Raw genomic sequence first — 20,183 nt, 5'->3', positions numbered from 1 at the left:
GGGGGGGGGGGGGTAAGCATTCTCTGCCATTGGCTGTATCCCTGCCAGACCAGGGGACACGTCCACTCCAGCCATGGATTTGCTAAGGGCTCTGCTAGAACCTCTGCAGGTGACTCAGCTGAGGAATTCCATGGACCCTGCTTGGAAATTCTTTTTTTTTTTTTTTAAGATTGTATTTATCCATTTATTTACTTAGAGAGTGAGTGTGCAAGGGGAGGGGCAGAAGAGAGAGAGAATCTCCAGCAGACACTGCCCTGAGCACAAAGCCCGATGTGGGGCTTGATCTTACGATCCCAAGATCATGACCCAAGCCGAAATCAAGAGTTGGATGCTTAACCGACGGAGCCACTCAGGTGTCCCCCCTTCTCCCAACTAGGAAATTCTAAGAGTCCTGAAGTATGAAGGGATCCTGAAGGATCTCTGTGTCCTGTTCCCAGGGCAAGGACCCTGCTCCAGCCAGGACTCCATGGCTCCTGGCACATGGCTCACAGTAGACGCCAACCAGCCCTTATTGATGGAAGGTGCTGGAACAAGCTGTCTACTGAGGGGTCCTCATTGCACGCTCCCCTGGGCCCGGGATCCCTGGGGTCACACCATACCCCCGCTGTGCCTTCTCAAAGGTCAGGGGTCAGTGGGGCCAGGGGACACAGGCCAAGGGGAGCAGGGAGTCTACACATGAGCTCAGAGGAGAGTGGGGGCTGCAGGGAAGAAGCCACTGGGGGCGGTGCGGGCAGAACTGGAACTGTGAGATCCAAGAAAACATTCGCCTTTGTACTTTCTAAAAGAAGGGACGCACAGTAGCAGAAACCCCTTAGGTCTTAAATAACTGAAAACCGTGGTTTCTTAGGTAAAACAGTCATCTTTACATTTGCACAGAGCGGTACATGCCTGCCCAGGGAGCTTCCAGGGCCCCCAGGAGGTGGGCCTCGGCAGTGCCTAAGGGTCCCGCAGGGTCTGGGGTTAGCGGGGGCTGGCTCCCACCTGTCCCCCAGGCTGCAGACCCGTTCCTTCTCCTCTTCCCACACAACAGACGGGAGAAGCCACGGCATCCCCGTACCTGGGAAATAGGGGATCCTCTTCCCGTTAAGCTTGTACGAGACGCCAACTTTCACCTCGTCCAGGGCATCCAGGATGTCCAGCTTCGTTAAGGCCAGCCTGTCCCCAGACCAGCAGACATATCCACATTGGAGAAGCTGCCGGCATATGCTGGGCCTGCATCCTTGCTTCTCCCCTGCTATTCACAGTCGCCGGGAAACGCAGATGGGGTGGCCCCAGAAGCATGCGGGCGGGCTCGGGAGCGCGGCTTCAGCCCGGCCGAGGTCTCCTCTCCTCGGGTGTCCCCAGGGGACCCCGTTCCCGCGGCCCTGGGTCTAGTGGCCCTCCGACAGCGCCGCATGTAGGGACACCCAGGGACTGTGTCGAGCCACAGTCCTCCCTGGCATAGGCCCTGTTCCTTCTGCGTTCCCTTTCCTTCCTCCCTCGCGGGTCCTCGCAGGTGGGTCTCTCCGTGCTTCCTGCACCCGTGGTGGCCAGGCCACCCTGTCCTCTGCTTTGCTGCGGCCTCAGCACCTTCGCGCTCAGAGCACAGCCTCTTTGGCACCTGGTCCCAGGGTGGGGACAGTGTCTCCCTCCCACTGCCCAGCCCCACACCCCAGCAGACCTAACGGAGATCTTGACAGTGAGGTCTGGCCAAGCCAAGCCAGGCCAGGCCCCGCGAAGAAGGAGTCGTGTCCCTGAGAACCACGGTGGAGGCTCTCGGGGCTAGGCTTCCTCTCCCTCGCTAGACGGACAATTTTAACCCCCTACAGGGACCAGGACGCCCTCTGGCCCCCCTGCGGCCACCTCCCCCGCACGTGCTTGGGAGCAGATGGCCGTCCGGCTCTAAGGCCGTCCACTGCCATGGCCCCGCCGTGCCGGACGGGAGAATCCATGGCCTGCACCCCCACGTAACAACCGTGCGGGAAGGGCTGCTTACGCGGTAAAGCCGTTGACCATGTGAGCGTATCTGAGAATCATCAGGTCCAGCCAGCCGCACCGCCTCTTCCTGCCTGTGGTCACCCCCCACTCGTGGCCACGGCTCTGTAGCAGGTCTCCGATTTCCTGTGTGACAGCAGAGCAGGCCCGCCGCGGCATGGAGGGGGAGCCTGTGCCTGGCTGCTTCGGGGCTCAGCCTTTCTCTCTGCTGCCTCCGCCCCCCTCCCTTCCACCCCCCTCCCCACACTGGCCTCACGCACCCCTGCTCAGGACCAGAGCCTTGGGCCCTCGCTGCAAAGGGCACAAGGCCATGTTGAGAAAAGGCGGCCAGCGACACCCTGAGGAGGTCCCTGAGCCGCACCACACGGGGTGCTCCGAGGGGCTGTGAGGCACTCCGCCCATCTGCAGTGCTTCCCGGGGAAACCGGGTCCACGGGAGCTTGTGTGGTGCAGGGCTGTTGGTGCGTGCCACCTTGCGTGCACCTGTGGATGCCTGTCTCTGCTCTTGCCTTGTGTGTCTCTGCACACACCACCACTGGGCGCCCCTGCTGGGGTCCCGCTGGGGCTGGGGACTCACATTGATCTGCTCGGTGGGAAAGGCGCCGATGCCCACGCGTGTGGTGTAGGCCTTCACCACGCCGTAGACCTCGCCTATGTTCTGCGGGGGGATGCCCAGGCCCGTGCACACGCCGCCCACAGTACAGTTGGATGATGTCACAAAGGGGTAGGTCCCTGCAAGACCAAGCTGGTCAGAGCCCACTGCCACCCCCGCAGGCCACCCCGGCCCCGGGCTCCAGCTCGGCAGAGGGCGGTGGGTGGTTCGGCCTCCTGCATGTCCCCTCTGTGGGGTCTCCAGGGCCGGTGGTCCCAGAGACCATCCTGGGGGAGTGACCCACATGGGCACTGTGTGTCAGGCTGCTGTAGCCTGTGTAGGAGTCTGGGGGTGAATAGAGGGAGAAGGCTCCTCCTGACTTGGATGGTGGGTGCCTCCCCTGCCTGTACCATGTGGCCTTGGCACTGGTGTGGCTGTGGGGTTCGGGATAGGACGTACAGAAGGCCCACACGGATGGAAGCACTGGCTCTACCCAGCCTTGCTGGGAGCCCTGGCCGCAGCTCTGGCCTCTCTCCCTTTCCGTCTAGGTCAGCTCTCTCTTGTCCCTCCCACCTGAAGTAGGAAGATGAGGGGCAGCATGATCACTGTCATGGGCGGGGCGGCAGTGTGGCCGCGGAAGGCAGCCCTGCCACATCGGGTCAGTGACCAGCCTGGTCCCCAGCAGGCAGGAAAGGGGATCATGGGGGTCAGCCGGGCTGGGGACCTACCAAAGTCAATATCAAGGAGGGCTGCATTGGCACCTTCCACGAGGATTTTTTTGGGGGTGCCATGGAGTGCCTCGTACATAAAGTAGACGCCGTCTCGGACCATGGGTCGGATCTTCTCAGCAAAGCCCTGTGGGGGAGGCAGAGGAGGCTGCGGTGGGGCCAGGCCCCTCCTGACAGCCAGACACTTCCAGTGCATTCCTTTCCCGAAAGAGGCCTGGCCTGCAAACCTGTCCCGAGACCCGGAGCGACCCCCAGTCCTGTCTGGGTCTTGTCTGTGAGGCTTGCACTAGTCTCCTGCGGCCATGGGCTGAATTGTGCCCCACCCAAAGTCCCCGACTCATCTGTTTAAGTCCTGACCCCCAGCATCTCAGAATGTGACTGTATTTGGAGACAGGCCTTCAAAGGGGGATTAAATTGAGGTGGCTATGGTGGGCCCTAATCCAGTGTGACTGACATCTTCATTGGTCTGGCCCTGTCCTCATTCACAGCTCCCCTAAGAGGGCTGGGAGGAGCCAGGAGCCCAGCCTTGGAAACTTCCGGAAGGGCTCTGTGGTCTCCTCATCCCAACCCTGACACGGTACTACCCTCTATGAGTCAGCAAGGCCACCTTTACCCGCTACCCCAAGTAGGAGAGGGACAGCCTCTTTCCCCAGCCTGTCCTGGGAAATGTCCCCTGTGGGAAAGCCAGGGGCCTGGGTGTGCCCTGGGCGGTGGGGGGGGGGGCACCTTCCTGCCCTCCCTGGCCTGGGCTTGCACAGGAGGCCTGTGGTCCCCAAGAGGGCCAGCCACCCCATAGCAGTGCCTGGGACAGTGCGCTCCCTGAGTGCTGCGTGGGCATCTGGCAAGGCTGCGGTGCCCCGGTGGCGCCTGCCCGCCACGCCCCGCTCCCCACCATGCCATGCCCCGCCCCCCACCCCACTGCACCCGGTCGCACCCTCCCCCACCATGCTCCCCCCACCGCGCCATGCCCCGCCTGCCCCCAGTCCCACCCCCTCCACGACTGCCCCTCCCTCCCCCCCCACCCCGTTCCCGTCCCCAGCCCACCAGCGCCCCTGCTCTACCTTGAGCTTCTTGAGTTGCCCTTCGACGTCCACCTCCAGGCTGGGGAACATGGACTGGTGCTGGCGGGCCAGGTTCTTGAATCTGCGGGGGCGACAGTGACTGCGACCCCTCGCCCCGCCTGGGTGTCCGTGCCCTCAGCACTAGCCAGTCCCCCCTCGGGTGGCTCAGGTACCTGGCGGAAAATTCATCAAAGTCCGACAGGAGGTCGCAGACGCGGAGGCCCATGCGGGCAGCTTTGGAAGAGTAGGCGGGTCCGATCCCCTTCCTGGTGGTGCCGATACTGAAAGAGAGGGCGGCCGTGAGCCTGGGGGGCCAGGCCCGGCGGCCTGCTTGGGGCCTGTGAGGGGCACTCAGGGCTCCGGGCCAGCACCCCCAGGCGCCTGCGTGCACCCCTATTATAAACAAGGGTTGAGCTGGGAGGCGCCCTCCCCAGCAGTAGCACCTGCAGTCTGGGACGGCGGTGAGAGTCCACCGGCCCCCTCCGCTGGCTGGCTGTCAGGGATCTGGGGGCTGAGGCCCCCGCCGGCGGTTCTGGGCCAGCCAAACCCTCCCGTCATTCCATGCCTTGGCTCTGAGAAATCCTGTCTGCACTGGGCCCCCAGCTTCCCTCTGGCCAGGCACTGAGGATGCTCCTGTCCACGTCTGCCGGCTGCTGCCTCTTGGGGGCTGGGCGCGCTAGCCATGCCCACCCTGTGCCCACTGCCTGCCACCGCCCTAGCCCCAGGCTCGGTGAATGGCCTGCTCAGCATTGCCACCTGGCATACCTGTGTGTGAGTGTGTGTGCAGAGTCTGAGTGTGCACACACGTGTGAGTGCATGCACACATGTGGGTGGCAAGGGAGCTAGTCACTTGATGGGGCAGGACGGCCACAGTTTCACCCTGACCTGGCTTGGAGGACCAGTGCCCGGCACATTTTCATAAATATCTTTGGAGGACAAAGGAATGGCCGTGGGTGCTAGTGGGGCAAGGGTTTGGGTGGCCCATGTATGTGGTCAGGCTGGGCTGCCCCCGGTCGTGGTGGCTTCAAGGGGACCCCATTCCCCTCCTGGCACACCCCAGAGCTCCCAGACTCGAAGGCCAGCGAGACAAGAGAAGCCCCTGGATACACTCACTTCTTGCCCTCCTGGGCCTGCCGCTGCACTTCCTGCAGCCCGTCGACCGCCTGGTGAAAATCAAACACTGCACGGCCAGGTGAGTGGTCCCCAAGCGAGAGACAGACAGAGGGTTATGGGACTCCCCTGTGCACACCCGGGCTGCCCGGGACAGGTGGTCCAGCTTGAAAGGGGACACACCGGACTCTGCCTCTGCCCAGCACAGACTCACACGTGCCCGGGAGTCCCTTCGGGCCTCCGTTTTCCCATCTGCAGTTGGGGACTGTGATTCCGACCCGCTGCCCACTTGGAAGTTCCCGGAGCTATGTGGGCTCAGCATGCCAGGGAGGAGGGCCACGGGGGGGGTGGCCCCCATGGGGGGTGGGTGGCACCGGCCCCGCCCCCAGCCGGGGTGTGCTTACCGAGGTGGGCTCGGTCGGAGATGACGAGCCTCTTCTCCCAGTCCTTCAGACCTGCGGTCACAGGGCAGGCGGTCAGCCGTCACAGGCCAGGTGGCCGAGGCTGGGCCGCTGGCCCAGCCCCCACCCAGGGCAAGAGCCCACAAAGGTCACGGGGGGTGTGCCCTCCCCTCACGGCCTCTCTCCCTGCTGAGGGCCCCAGAATCTCACCCCCCACCTCTCCCTGCAGGGCCTCTGTCCTGGCGCTTCATGCCCAGGGTCAGTTTCCCGTTGGCTCTTCTCACTCCTGCCCTGAACTCGAGCCCTGAGGCTGAGGCCCGCGTCCTTCTTGGACCCCATCAGGGTCTTGGGGCTGCCACCTCCAGACAACCTTTCCAGGGGGGCAGCGGGCCCAGACACCCTGGCCAGTGGCCTCTGTTGCTGCCTGCTCCCAGGAGCCCCCGGGAACCACACCCTTCCCTGTAGGTGTGCTTGGCCCAGTGGTCCCCAGTCTCGGCTGGACATCCAGGTGTCCTGGGGAGCTTCATCAAATTCTAGGTCCCAGGGCCCCTTCCAGACACCCTGAGTGGGACCCTCCAGATGCCACCTGTCCCCAGTGTCATGAAAGCTCCCCATAAAACTGAGGCCCACAGCCAGACTTTGGGGCCTTGGGCTGCCCTGCTCTCCGCATCCCAAGTGCAGACCCAGCTTTCTCACAGCAGAGCCAGCAGGAGGCGGCGGGGGGGCTGCTGGGCTGGGGAAACTGACCCCTCCCAAGAACCCACGCGGGAGGCCCCGGCCAGCACGCTGCTAGGAACTTGCCCGGGACCAGGGTGCACGTGCCGGAACTCGGACCTACCTTTCTTCTCATTCTTTTCTGCTTCTTCGAACAAGCCGGGTAAGTGGACGACCACCCCATTGCCTGCAACACATCACAGGGGACTGAGTCGTACAGTGGACACGGTGACTTACGTTGAGGGGGATTCTGACACCTGTTACAACATGGGCGGACCTTGAGGACACTATGGCGAGCGACACAGGCAGGTCACCAAAGGACAAACACCCTGTGTGAGTCCACTCAGAGGAGGTCCCGGGAGGGCTCAGATGCACAGGGACAGGAAGTAGAGGGGGGCGCCAGGGGCTCGGGAGGGGGCCGGGGATGGTGTTCAATGGGGACAGAGTGTCAGGTTGGGGAGATGGAAAGTTCTGGAGACGGACAGTGGGGGTGGGTGTGCAACAGCGTGAATGTGCTTCACGCCACTGGGCTGTATGCCTAGAAATGGCAAAGATGGAAAATTTTTGTTGTGTATATTCATGACAGTGGAAGAAATGGCCCAAACCAAACCAAAGCAACGGGAAGCACGTGCAGAGCCCGAGCGCAGAGGAGAGCTTGTGGAGGTGGCAGGGTTGCCGGCAAACGGCAGAGGGGACTCTTCTTGGGGTGAGGACAGTGCTCTGGGGCTGAGCTGTGTTGAACGTCATGGCACATAAATTATACCTCGGTGAAGCTGGTACAGTCTACGTGGATGGCGTGAAAATGGGAAAGCAGGAGACGCGCAGCCCCGACCCTTCCCGGGCCCCGAGCAGGGCCTCTGGGGAGCTGTGCCTTCCCTATCCATATAACGCTGAAGTGCGATCCATGATGTTTCACGGGGGCCGAGACTGAGGCCCAGAGAAGGAAGGTAACTCGCCCCAGGTCACACAGCATGTTAGTGTGGGGTCCAGGCTGAAGCAAAATGCTAGCGCTTTTCTCTTAGACTGAAGGCGGCTGGGCCAGGCCACCTGCTGTCTTCCCAGGAGGAGACTTCCCTGGCCCCGGTCCCCCCCAGGGCTGCCGGTGGCACAGGCTCGGCCAAGGGAGACAGGACATGGGTCCAGATGGGAGTGGCTCAGACTGTGCAAGCCACGCTGAGTACAAAAGGTCACCTAAATGCCAGGGCGTCCTGAAATGACCACGTGGCAGGGGCCCCGGGAATGTCGCAAGCTGAGGGGCAGCCGTGTGAGTTCTGGCACGTTCGTCCCCGGCTGGGCACGCCGCTGGCTGGGCTGACCGAGCTGACCCCGCGATGCTCCCCGGGGACCACCCAGCCTGGGCTCCAGCTGCTGGCCCTGACCCACCCCAGCTCCTCAGACGCTGGGTGGAGACCTCTCATCAAGCGGGCCTCCTTGGCCTTGTTTCCCACCAAGTGGGGCCCAGGGCCCAGCGGACGAGGCTGGGCCTGGAGAAGGCTGCAGCAGAGCCCCACCCCGGGCCCCCACCCCGGGTGAACCGCGGGAGGTCACCGTGCTATCCTTGCTCACTGCAGCGGCCCCGGTCTGTCGTCCTGCACAGTCCGACCGCACCCGGCCCCTCAGCTGACGCTTCCTTCCCTTTGCCCGGCCCTGTGCCCTCACTGGGCACACCCGCAGCCTCGGCCCACGCTCCACAACCAGGGAGGGGCGGGGGCAGATAAGTCACGAGGGTGGTCTCGCTCAGTCGTGCAAGGAGCCTGATGAATAGTCCTGGACACTGCGGGAGGGCGTCAGGCGGCCTGGCTGGGGCCGGGCGGGGCGGCTCTGGGGAAGGGAGGCTCAGGCTGAGCCGGGGGCAGGACAGGAGGTCAGGCCTGGAGGCCAGGAGGGAGGGAGGGGGAGAGAGAGAGAGAGAGGCAGAGAGAGCAAGAGACCCCACAGTCCTAGAGGCCGGAGGTCCCTGGAAGGGCAGGGAGTGCTGTGGGAATGGGGAGGCCGGGGGAGCCGGCAGGCTGGGCTTCCACCCATGCAGCGGGAGTCTGGCCTGCACACCTGCACGCACCCATCCACACAGCACACTTGCGCACATACTCACACCCACACACGTTCCCTCCCTCACGTGCAAACAGGCTTGCACACGCCGCTCCGCGGGGCTTCCCACCCTGTCTCCCTCTGGCCCAGGCCGGGCGGCTCCCGGGACAGGCTCCAGACCAGGCCCGTGGGCCAGCCCGGCTCTCCTGCCGTGTCCAGGCCCACATGCAGGGGGGCCCCGGGCTGGATGACACCCCAGGCCCATCCTGCTGACGCGCGCGGGGCCCCCCGGCTGCTGGCACTCACCGATGAAGGACACGGCCTTGGTGTTGATGATGCCGCTGGGCAACAGGTGGAAGTCGTACTCCCTGCCATCCACGACCACCGTGTGACCGGCGTTGTTGCCCCCCTAGGAACAGAAGCCCGCTGAGTATGCAGGAGCCTCAGGGCTTGGACCTGCCCTGGGAGGGCCTGTCCAGCCTCACTCTGGCCCAGCTCCAAACACAGGTGGCTTAGGGCAGTGGTTCTGTCCCCCAGGGTGCACGAGATGCTGTCCACGCCTGCACTTGGGGCCTCTGGTGCCGTGGTTGGCTCTGAGGCGTGTCTGGGGTGCTCCGGGTTAGTGACCCAGGCCATGGATGAGGTGCAGGGACCGGACCGGCGGACTGGCTCGGAGGGGTCTGGGCCTGGCTGGTCCCACCCTCCCCACCGCTGCACCCGGCCCTGGACCATCTCTCGTGGGCACAGGCCAACGCCCCACGGAGGCTGGCTTGGCAGAGGCCCTGCCTACGAGCCCCTCTGGAGGTCCGTCCTCTGATGCAGGAATGAGGGGGCCAACTTCCCCTAGAAGCACAGACCCAGGCCCCCACACCCCAAGCTCCGTGGTGGCAGAGGGGGGCTAGGCAGCACTGTCATCTGGGGCGGGGGCAGGGACAGGTGTAGTCACTGGCCAGTGGGACCAGCGCCCCTCGCCCCCTGAGCAGGGACCGCTCCCTTTGGGCCTGTGCCTCCCCTAAGAATAAAAAGGAAAACACAGTTCTGAGTCTAGCCCTGTCCTGGGGGATACCCGGGTGACAGGGTCCTTTCTTTTTGGAGCTGCTGCTGAGGGTGGGCTGGGGCTGGCTGAGGGGGGCTGGGGGGGGCCCAAGGAGATCCAGCCCCCGGAGGGATGCCCATTCTGCTGTTCCCACCAGCAGAGGGCACTGTGGGCCCCCAGGGTGTGCGGCACCGGACCTCTGACCTTCCTGCCCTGAGCTCCCGCAGAAGCACTGGCTTATCCACAGGGCCTGTCCATGGCCAAGGCCCACTCCCTGCCCCACCCCACTGTCCTCCTGCCTCGAAGAGGGGGGCGCTGGGCAGCTGGCTCTTAGTGGCCTCAGTCCTGCCCACCCTAGGCAGGGCTGAATGACAGCAGCCTCCTCCCCACCGGGAGCACCTGTTCCTCACAGAGCATCTGGAAGAGACTTATGTCTCCTGGCTCCTCCACCCAAACAGCCCAGGCAGGGGGTGGCAGGGCGCCTGGGGACAGTGAGGGGCGGACACCAGAGACGCCAGGCCAGGGGCTTTCCCTCCTGGACCTCACATCATGCGTCGGTAAATTAAGTAGTGGGGCTCTCCCCTAACGCATCTCCCTGACTTCCACCACACCCCTTCACCCCGGGCTCAGCCCTGCGAGCTCTACCAGCTGCCCAGGATGTCCCTGCCAGAAGCCAGGTCCACGGAGGGCCCCAGACAGCCGAGCGCTGCGTGTCTGCAGTGCACGTGGAAGGTCCGTGTGGGGCCGCTCCTGCCACCCCCGACATGGCGTGGAGGATGTCTCTGACAGACTCCTGGGGCCACCGCAGTCCAGGTGTGCACCCCACGGCCCTGCTGCACGACCGTGCCATGTCCCTGGGCTTCCCCGTGGCCAGGGGGCGCTGAGCTGCCCTGGGACTCCCAGGTCGTTGGCTGTGGGAACTGACCGCAGCCTCTGAGGGAATGATGGTGGAAACGGATGGGCTGCCCTGTGGGGGGCAGACGGGAAGGACAAAGGGGGCGCTGGGGGCCTGGGAGCCTAGGGGGCCGCCCCACGAGCAAGGGCGGACAGGCAGCACCAGGCCTCGGGGGCTCAGGACGGAGACAGTAGTGGGAGGTGAGCTGGCTGGGGTGCCACAGAGAGGAGGCTTGGGAAGGGACCTCAGAGGGGCTGCTGGAGGGAAGGGAAAGACAGCAGACGCTGATGGCGTGGGGGGACAGGGTGGGGGGGAAGCAGTGGGCTCAGCCTCAGAGGCAGACCCCCACCCCCGGCCCTGCTCTCCCAGCGCCCATTGCCAAGGTCAGCTGGCCCGAGGACACACACACAGACCAGAAGCACTGTTGAGCACACCCCCACCTCTGTTTGGGGTAAACACGGGCACCTAGGAGCAGGCACAGGCCATCGTGGGCCAGTGGGCATCGGGTGACCCCGGCCAGCTGCAGGGCCCAGGCCTCAGACCACAGTCCACTCGCAGGGGCACGAGCCTGCCCCTGTCCTAGGAGGGCAGGTTCTGGAGGTTCCATGCTCTGTGCCCTGGGAGAGTGAGCGAGGACTGTCCTGGACCTCAGGGTGGCCTGGGGCATTTCCCAGACCTCAGGTTCGCTGTCTGCCCCACAGCTCTCTGGAGCTGGCCTCCTCCTACCTTTGTGCCCCTGAGGACAGGCCAAGTCAGGCGGGAGCTGGGCACAGAGGCAGGGCTTGGTGTGGCCCCTCGGGCGCTCTGCCTGCCTCCAGGTCCTCCCTCTGCAGTGGAGCCTTGGGTTAGGCCCAGCCCTGGACCCACCACGGACACTGAAGCCACTCCCGCCACCCCTGCGCGTACCTCATGGACGCCCCAGCCAGCTGCCTCCCCGGAGGCAGGGAATCTAAGAAAGGGGGTTCTCTCACTCCTGAACAGAGGAAGGGGACCACGGCCAAGGCTGGCCCACTCAGGAGCCTGGCCAGCTCTGATCCTTCCTGTCGCTGCAGGAGTCCAGCGGGGCCCAGGCCCAGCAGGGAGATACACACGTGGCCTGTTGCCGGAATATGAGCTGTGGCCATGGGCCACAGTGCAGACCCCCTCCCTGGTCCCTACCCGGCACCTAGAGAGCGCGGCTTCAGCCACCCTCCTTGGCACCTCGAGGCCTGTGCGGCCCCGAGAGCCAGCTCTGATGTCCCCACTGGGGCTCAAAACCTGGGGGGCAGAGAGCCTGCAAGAGCCATCTTCCTGCTACCCCGTGCCGCTCTCTGTGAAGCCCCTGAATCTCCCGCAGCGCATCTCCTGGGGGCCGTTCCCAGGCTGAGGGACCTGCTCCGGCAGCAGCCCAGGGCAGGCAGCTGGACCCTGTGAAGGCCAGGCCTTCGGTCCCCAAGTGTGGCCGGGCACCCAGCAGCGCAGGCCTCGGGACGATGGTGGGTGGGTTCAGCCGGCTCAGAGGGTCTCCATTCTCCGGTCAGGGGCTTCCACTTCCTTGGATCCCCCGGGGTGGGGCGCGGTGGGCCGTGAGTGTGCACTGGGAGCGGCGCAAGGGGCTCAGGGATGCCCCTGGGGCGCCCACCCCCACTCCCCAGAGCTGCGGCCATCCCCCGCCAGGCCCTCCCCACAGGCACGCGGCTCCACGAGGCCCCCTGGTGGAGCACGCCCTGCGTGCCTTGTCTCCCGCGCGTGGGTGCTCGCTGGCCAGCGTCTGTCCCGCTCCGCCCTCCTGGTCCTCACACCCTGCCCTGGTCCTCCGTCGACCTCTGACCTGCCAGGGCCCCCACCCCTCCCATTCTCTCTGGAACCCCGAGGACATGGGTCTCCATGCTGTTCTGGATGGCTCCTTCGGCCACGGTGCCCCCTTGGCCCCAGTCCCCAGGGGTGCACCAGCCTGGCTGTCTACCCTGTGATGCAGCACCCCCCATCAGCTTTGAGGGGCCCCAGGCCCGTGAGCTCCAGACTCTCCCCAACATTCCTGATCTTGTTTCTCTGACAGCCTCACCCCCCACCCCTGCAGCCGCAGAGCCTGCTGACCTCCCCCGTCCGGCTCACTGGGAGAGGGACCTGCTCGGGACCAGCTCATCTGCCCGCGTCCATCCCCAGCCCTGGTCTGAGTGCCGGGCATGCAGACAAAAGGAGCAGGGAGGTGAGCGGGGGAGGGGGCATCTTCTCAGGTGGTGGAGCGGTTCCTGGCCAGCCCTGGGTGGGCCGTGGGGTCCGGCTGAGTCTGGGTCCTGGGCAACACACAGCAAGGGGCCTGCTCTCAGGGTGGAGACACTGGTGACCCACCCCCCGCCTGTCGGTGGGGAGACCTGCAGCCCACCCACCTACGTGGTGCTTTACCTCGTCTGCTGTCTGCTGCATTCACTCATTCAACCCCAACCAGAGCTGCCCACTGCTCAGAGGGCACTGGGGCAGGAGGGAGAGCTCAGGGGCTCCAGGAGGGTATGCAGGGTCAGCTGCCCAGGGCAGATGCTCCCACGACCACAAAGGGCTGTGGAAGCTGGGGAGGCCCCCTCCTCTCGAGCCACTGCTGGGTGACCACTGCCATCAGAGGACATGGCCCCGGCTGGACACGCCCCCCCCAGATGGGGTGATGGCATGGAGACTGTGGTGGAAACCAAGAGAAACACAGCACCCTCGTACTGAGCACGGTCACACATGGAGCCCCAGTACCATTCACACTGCAGTTGCAGAGGAGGGAATTCTAAATCCCAACCCTGGCGGTCCTGGGCAGCCCCAGAGCCTTCTGACCAAAGTAACTTCGGAAGCAGAGGAAGGGTGGGCGTGAGCAGCAGGCTACATGGGCCTGGAGCCGACTAGGGCTGGGGAGAGGGTCAAGGGAAGGATGCTGGCAGATGCAGAAAGACAGAGTCCAGTGGAGGTGTGGACTCCAAAGATGGGGTGTGCAGACCTCACAGACCGAATGCCTGTGCAAAGTCAGTGCAGAGAACAGGGTTGCCAGCGCCCCCAGAGGCCTGCAACGCAAATAGCAAAGGGAGGCCTTCCCAGCCATGCCCCAACCCCAGGTGCCCCAGAGCAGCCCCCACAAACCCAGAGCGCTGGGAGTAGACAAAGGGCAGCTGGGGGTGCCATGGGAACAACAGGGGAGGTGGGCCGTGCGGGGTCAGTTCAGTGGGAAGGGGAGGCTGCCCCTCCCCCCAAACAGCATAGAAAACAGCAGGAGGGACCCAAGCCCGAGACCCTGGACCGTCGGGAAGGCAGTGGGGAGTCCTGGGATGCTAACCACAGGCCCCACATGATTGATGGGAAAGAAACCAGGACAGCTGTGGGGGTGCAGGTGGGCCTGGCCCCAGACCGCTGAGGGCCACAAAGGGCTTCAGAGGGGTGCCGAATGGGAGGAGGGGTGGTGGGGGTCAGCAGAGGCAGAGTGGAGATGCAGCTGCCACTCAGGACGGCCCCAGGCCCAGTGACAGGCCAGGTGACCCTTCTGGTCACTGGGGCTGGCCGGCTTCAGCCCTTCCAGGCAGCCACCCAGACGGGACTCCTGCCCACTGCACGTGCCCCGCTGCCTGCTTCCTGGGGCCCCTTGCTCCTATGTGCTGCCCGGCTCCTGGGGTCAGGGCTGGGTTTGGCTCTGTGCACCTGCGGCCGTGACTTTGAGCTTCATGCATACACACTCTAGGTAAGGGGAAGCCTTCTCTAGGGCCAGCGTGGGGCCCTCACTATGCACCCTCACACCCCGTGCTGGCTCGATGGATGTGTGGCACACGTGAGGGCCCACATATGCTGCTTCTTCTCATTCCTCAACTTTTCTGGGCCTCAGTTTCCCTGCTTCACCACTCTCGGGAGGCTGGAGGGGAAGAGGCGCCTTAGGCTCCCAGGACGGCCCATGATTAGCCCCCCTGTGAGGTCAGCCAGGGCTCCTGCAGGTGGAGACGCGTCTGATCTCAGTCTGAGAAGTCACCTAGGGGCGAAGGGGCCAGTGGGCCCCCAGGTCAGGTGACGGGGCTCCAGCCTGCTCTGTGCTTGGCTGGTGTGTCCTGCTGACCCAGGTGGCAGAGCACGGAGGCCCCACTCCAGAACCATTCTGTGGTCAGGAGTGCCTGCAAAGCCCCCCCAGGCTCTTCAGAAAGGAGAGAGGCCACAGACAGACCTGTGAGGCTCACTGGAGCCAGCAGGTTACATGGAGGGCGCTGGCACCGTGTGCCCGGCTGCGGGGGGACAAAGGTCCCCAGCCCATGCAGCAGGGTGCCCGGAGACCGCCTCTGGCACTGGAGGCTGTCCAGGGCCAGGAGTGGGCTTGCTCGCCTGGCTCAGGGCAGAGGGGGTGGAGGTCTCTCAAAATGCCAGGAAGCTCCTTCCAGGAATCCACCGTCTGCATAGGACAGGCGTGGCCCGGATAGCGGCTGGGGTGTTCCCTGAGCCAACCGTTGGGCCCATTTCCTTCCCTGGGGGTGTCCCCCTGGCCCTAGCCCTCTGGGCCCGGAGCTAGGAAGTGAGGCCACAGACCAGACAAGGAGCTCAGGGGGTGCCTCTTCCCCATCTGGGGCAGCGTTCCTGGGCAGGGCTCCAAACCCCAGCACAGCCAAAACAAGCACCCTAAAGCTGTCCCCTCTGTGCCCGGAGCTCTAAGTCAGCCCAGCAGCAGGCCTGGCTCTCAGCCCTGGCACAGGGGCGTGGCTCCGCTGGAGCAGCACTGAGGGCAGCCCACACCTGGCAGTGGCCACCCTGGGCCCTTGGGGACACAGCCTGTGTCTGGCCTCCCCGGTGGCACGCCAGCCGCTGGGTCACCCTGGCCGGCCAGCCATGGCCCCTCCCTCTCCCCCCACCCCAGTCTGGGTGGGGACCCTCCTGGTCCCGGTCCCGTCTTCCTTCAGGTCCTGGCCCACTGTCCTGCCCTTGCCTCTGCGTCCTCTTGGCTGGCCACCCAGGGCCACCCCATGGCCAGCCCCGTGCCAGACCCTGACAACCAGGAGTTGGGGGCCCCACCCCACCCCACCCCCACACCGGAGGGCCCAGTGTCACACCCATGGTGCACCCACCCCACCCGCCTGAAGATCGGGTGTCCCCAACTCAGCTAAGGTATTTATAGCTCCTCCCTGGCCCCCTGCCTGGAGGGGTGGGGCTGGGTGGGGAAGGCCGTCCTGGGGGAGGGAGTGGGGGAGGGGAGAGTGTGCATGCAGAGGGGTCGCGGCCGAAGCGGGGAGGGAGTCCAGGAAGGGGAGCTATCCAAGAGGTGTGCCCAGGTCAGGGTGCTGGAGAACAGGGAGGTCAGGGCCCCTGGGTGCAAGGGGAGGAGGGGGCTTGCTGGGTGGGTGGGCCCCCCCCCCCCGCACCTGGCAGCGGCTGATGATGTCGGCGTCCGTGGCCAGCAGGTCCACCACCTTGCCTTTGCCCTCGTCCCCCCACTGTGCGCCCAGCACCACGGTCACTCGGGAGCCCGTGGCCGCCGCCTCCTGCTGCAGCCGCCCCCGCTTGACGCCGCCTGGGCCGGGGGGCTGGTCGTTGGAGGCACGGGTCCCCGACATGTTGGTCTGGTCACTCCTCTGCTGTGCTGGGCCACGGGACAGCCCTGCCGCCGCCGCGCCACTAAAAGAAGCCGGCCCGGGGCAGGGGGCGGGTCGGGGGCGGGCCCGGCGGGTGCAGTGGCGCCTCTGGGTGACCTCCGGCTGCTGGGTCCGCCCCTGCCAGCCCAGCCCCCACCGGGGAGCCAAGCTGGGCCACGGGCACCTACCTCTGGGGGTGGGGGCACAGGGACAGCCGGTGAGCCGCGCCAGCCAGGTTTTTCCCGCGGGAACGCTAATGGGGGCACCTGTACTGCCCTGCTCCAGGTCCAGCACCTCAGGGATTTAGAAACTTGGGGGGCCCTCTTCAGGGTGGGAGAGGGGGCCATGTCTTCACACTGCACCTGGAGGGTCTGCATCTTTGGGGGTTTGGGGTGGGCACCTGCCCTGAGGCAAACCTCGGTCCAGGGCCCATGTGCGCGCTCTGGTGGCCAAGGAGAGAGAGGACGGTGTGCCCCCTCCGCCAGCGCCCCCACCCATACTCTCAGGGGCTCAGTGCCCAGCACAGGACAGGCAATGGCGGGACCAACGTGCCTGCCTGGAGCAGCTCGCAGGTTCAACCAGGTGGCACAGCCTTTGGTCTGCAGGACCCTGGAGTCCAGGGACACAGGACCCCTGACCGCCGGCCGCCTGGCCCGCGGAGAAGCAGCCGGGGATGCTCACGAGCCCCACGGGCCAGGGTCTCCAAGAGGCCCCACAGCAGACCCCTTTCCTGGCCTGCCTCTGGAGGGACAGGGCTTCCAGAGAGGATTTGCTACAGTCTGCTGGGCTCCCGTCTAGCCCACCCGGGTCCCCCGACGTCCCATGTGGACTCGGGTTTGGACATGGCTAGCCCCATGGGGAGGAGGGGCCGGGGATGGACCCTGGGGGCAGGCGTGCGCTATGGGCCCCTCCCCCCAGGGCCAGGAGCCCCTGTTCCCTCTCTGGTGGGGGGAGTGTCTCAGTACAGAGGGACCTGGAGCCCAGCAATGAGCCTGTGGCCAGGGCTCAGAGAGCTGCTGGGCTCCTTGGGCTCCCACGGGGGGGACAGAAGTTCCCATGGAGGAGGAGAGTGGTCACACAGAGGTCACTCATGGAGAGTCCCAGCAGAGGACGGCGCTGCCGGCCCGCCCTGCTTAGTCCTCTCTTCCTGTTCCCTCCCTCCATTCCCCTGGGCTCCCACCGGGACCCTGGCTCTGACCCCTCTGGGTCCCGGACCCTCTTCTCTCATATGGGGACCCCACCAGTTCCTTCCTCCCGGCATTGCCACGGGGCAAACACCATAATGCAGGGGTAAGTAGGGTGTGAGGGGCAGGCTTCCTGTCCTTGGCCTTCCTGGGGGACAGCAGCCCCCCTCCGCTCCCCCCACCTCCCACTGCCAGCCCGTGGGAAGTGACTGAACAGGGGCAGGAGGGCCTGAGACTCTGGGCTCTGAATGTTTTGAAGGCAGGCCAGGGTGAGCAGGCCTCGGGTGGCCGGCTGTGGCCAGGGCGAGCAGGCCTCGGGTGGCCGGCAGGGGCCTGGGTGTTTCTGGGAGTGAGGCGGTGGGAGTGGAGCCGGAGCACAGAGGCTGGCTGTGTAGACAAGGAAAAGGCGGGCTGGTGGCAGGAGGGAGCAGGAAGGCAGGAAGGGTTGTTTGCTGAGCAGCTGGAACGCCCACTGGAGCCGCGGAGGGGAGGGAGATGTGCCGGAGTCCCGTCAGACGGGGTGCTTCCCTCTGCGGAAGGGGGATGCTGGCTGGGGGCCCTTCCTGGGGCTCAGGGGGCCACCGTGGGGGTTCACGTGGGATCTGCAGGGCCGGATGCTGGCCAGCAGGGGCACCAACTCCCCCAAGCCCAGTCTATAAATAGCTGGCGGGTCTTTGGGGGAGTCGGGCTTTTCTATAAACAGCCCTGTCCTGGCCCGGCAGCAGCTGGGCCCGGCCTGTCACACGGCCTTGCCTGAATTAGAACACGTCCCTGCGGCGGCCTGTGCACCGTGGGCCCGTTACCGGGGTAGTGGCAGTACAGGTCACCGAGCTTGGGGGGCTCACTGAGGGAGCAGGGCGGGCCCGAGGGAGCGGGTGGGCTCGGCCACCTGGGGCTTCCACCCTGGGTCACAGCGCCCCACGGACCGCCTCACGCGCGGTGGGCCCGGACGCAGACCCCTCAGACGCCGGCACAGGTGCTCACATCCTCGAGTGCAAAACGGGGCCACCGCTTTGGAAGACACCTCGCAGTTTCCTAAACAGTTACTGAGCCGGCCCGTGAGAAACCAAAACCCACGTCCACACGCAGACCAGCCTGTGGATATTCACAGCAGCTTCCCACGGAAACCCCCCCGGGGGTGTCCACACCGTGAGGCAGGGCGAGGCCCACCCAGACGGCGGAATCCCACCCCACCACATGCTACAACATGGTGAATCTCGAGAACACGCTACGTGGGAGAAGCCGGCCACGAAAGGCCACGTAGTGGGGCTCCATTTATAGGAAACGTCCACAGAAAGCAAATCTATGGAGAGAGAAAGCAGATTTGGGGGCTGGGGGAGGCGGCATGGGGAGTGGCTGCTAAGGGAACTTTGGGGGGGTGACGGAATATATTCTAGAACTGGATCCCAGTGCTCGAAGGCCTTGTAAATCCGCCGAAGACTCAGCGGGTGAGATTTCTGCATGGACGTTCTGGGCTCCCCTCGCCCCCACTCTGGGGTCTGTCTGGCACCGGCTCTGCCCCCGTCCCGGGGGTGTTTTGGAAGCAGGCAGGCCCGCCTCCGCCCACCCACGTCAGCACAGCCGCTGGGAAAGGTCACTGCACGTTTGCCCGCTGCTCCTGAATGCCACGTCGCTGCTCCCGGGGCCAGCTCTTTTCTTCTTTATTGGTCTGAGCCTCTGCAGACGCCAGCCTCGGGAGCACACACCTGGGGCAGGGGTGGGGTAGGGGGAGCTGGCAGCCACCAGGCCTGGGTCCTCGGCCTCCTCTCAGCCCAGCGCGGGGAGAGCCCGGTCCCTCTGGAGGAGGCAGCGGTAGGGACAGTCATTCTGGCGACAAGGCGGCCAGGCCCTGGCCGTGGCAGCCAGGGCTGGGGGTACCGGGACGGGGGCCAGCCGCATGGGATCCCTCCCGCCTCCGTTTGCTGAGCGGGGGGACCACGGCCTGTTTGTGGTGATGCCGGCCAGCCTGCCCCTAGCCCAGGCCCTAGGGTCCTCCCTCCCGCCACCTATGCCCAACTCAGCTACCACAGAAGAGCAGAGATGCATAAACAATCATATTTCAGTTAAAAACCACTCAGCTCCAGCCCAGCCACAGGTTGAGAGGCAGAGCTGGGAGCAGGGGACCGGGGCTGGGTGAGGAGGCAGCGGGTGGGGGTGTGGGAGCTCCAGCTCTGCCTGGCTCCCATGGCTTTGTGGGGAGAGGTCTGTGAGGGCCTGTCTCCAGAAGCATCTGGGCACCAGGTGGCTGGAGGGCAGGGCGCAAGCTGAGAGGCGCCCTGGGGACATAGCCACTGCCCACCTGCCCGTAGGGGTGCTGTGGTGCATGCGGGTGCAGGCGTGGGCATCGGCATTCAGAAAGCAGACCACAAGAGGGCTGGGGGCGTGCAGGCTGTCCAGGAGGGGGCAGGGGGCCGGGCCTGGTGCCTGCTGGGGTCTCGGCCAGAATGCCCCCGAGCAGCTCTGGGAGGCCCACCTCCCTGGAGGGTAAGGCACAGAGTTTTGGTTTCTCAGGGGCCCAGTTCCAGCCTGGCCCTGGAGGAGCCCCACTCAGCAGTACATCCAGGGGCCCACTGCTGTGTGGGGGCCGGCCGCGGGCACTCTCACTTGGCTTTGGGCTTAAGGCTGAGGCCTGTGGGGAGCGAGAGGAAATGGCATCGTTAGGAGCAGACTTGCTGGGGACAGTGCCAAGGTGCCTGCCGCCAGGTCCCCAGGCTCTTGTGGTCCCGTCACCATGGCCTGGCGGCCTGTGTGCTGTGTCTCCCCGGGTCCACGCTGACCCCAGGCCCTTGCTCTTGAGCAGCAAGACCCTTGCAGGTGGAAGGGGCTGGGATGACCCCCAGCCAGCTGACTCTTGTCCACCTGGATCTCTGGGCCTGCTCCCCTGCCCCCCCCCGACCCCGCGCCCCCCC

At 65.4% G+C, this 20,183-nt stretch overlaps 2 protein-coding genes and 1 long non-coding RNA gene across 7 annotated transcripts in view; 1 reads left to right on the top strand and 2 right to left on the bottom strand.

Moving 5' to 3' along the window:
• Nucleotides 1-16,138, bottom strand: part of ADSS1 (adenylosuccinate synthase 1) — a 16,959-nt gene extending 821 nt beyond the window's left edge. Inside the window, exons 1-11 of one of the 2 annotated variants that reach the window (XM_025869257.2) lie at nucleotides 15,881-16,138; nucleotides 8,914-9,016; nucleotides 6,704-6,766; nucleotides 5,869-5,919; nucleotides 5,468-5,534; nucleotides 4,528-4,635; nucleotides 4,355-4,436; nucleotides 3,294-3,420; nucleotides 2,551-2,705; nucleotides 1,976-2,100; nucleotides 1,058-1,155 (exon numbers count right to left, since the gene is read on the bottom strand). In XM_025869257.2, the coding sequence (XP_025725042.1) occupies nucleotides 1,058-1,155; nucleotides 1,976-2,100; nucleotides 2,551-2,705; nucleotides 3,294-3,420; nucleotides 4,355-4,436; nucleotides 4,528-4,635; nucleotides 5,468-5,534; nucleotides 5,869-5,919; nucleotides 6,704-6,766; nucleotides 8,914-9,016; nucleotides 15,881-16,072 (1,171 nt within the window). In that variant the 5' untranslated portion in view covers nucleotides 16,073-16,138. Of the gene's footprint in view, nucleotides 1-1,057; nucleotides 1,156-1,975; nucleotides 2,101-2,550; nucleotides 2,706-3,293; nucleotides 3,421-4,354; nucleotides 4,437-4,527; nucleotides 4,636-5,467; nucleotides 5,535-5,868; nucleotides 5,920-6,703; nucleotides 6,767-8,913; nucleotides 9,017-15,880 lie in introns of those variants that run through there. The other variant, XM_073895965.1, reaches the window with a different exon arrangement.
• On the top strand, nucleotides 2,713-7,351 carry LOC112821982 (uncharacterized). 4 transcript variants are annotated; one of them, XR_003207575.2, is made up of 5 exons: nucleotides 2,713-2,952; nucleotides 3,114-3,223; nucleotides 5,415-5,546; nucleotides 6,739-6,912; nucleotides 7,166-7,351. It is a non-coding gene; the product is annotated as an uncharacterized lncRNA (long non-coding RNA). The 4 variants fall into 4 exon arrangements; XR_003207573.2 differs by lacking the exon at nucleotides 3,114-3,223 and having other exon boundaries at nucleotides 2,715-3,113; XR_003207574.2 differs by having other exon boundaries at nucleotides 2,715-3,223.
• A 2,730-nt stretch (nucleotides 16,139-18,868) lies between the features above and the next one.
• The window catches only part of LOC112822692 (inverted formin 2), an 11,925-nt gene continuing 10,610 nt past the window's right edge, over nucleotides 18,869-20,183 (bottom strand). The window contains exons 14-15 of the mRNA XM_025870436.2: nucleotides 19,574-19,751; nucleotides 18,869-18,980 (exon numbers count right to left, since the gene is read on the bottom strand). Coding sequence (XP_025726221.1) covers nucleotides 18,869-18,980; nucleotides 19,574-19,751 — 290 coding nt within the window. The remainder of the gene's footprint in view (nucleotides 18,981-19,573; nucleotides 19,752-20,183) is intronic.

The sequence above is a fragment of the Callorhinus ursinus genome, unplaced genomic scaffold (assembly GCF_003265705.2).
Source record: "Callorhinus ursinus isolate GAN/ISIS: 27379988/994484 unplaced genomic scaffold, GSC_fseal_2.0 scaffold8, whole genome shotgun sequence".
Classification (NCBI taxonomy): domain Eukaryota; kingdom Metazoa; phylum Chordata; class Mammalia; order Carnivora; family Otariidae; genus Callorhinus; species Callorhinus ursinus.
The sequence above is the reverse complement of the archived record's forward strand: the minus strand, read 5'-3'. Positions and strand labels throughout refer to the sequence as shown.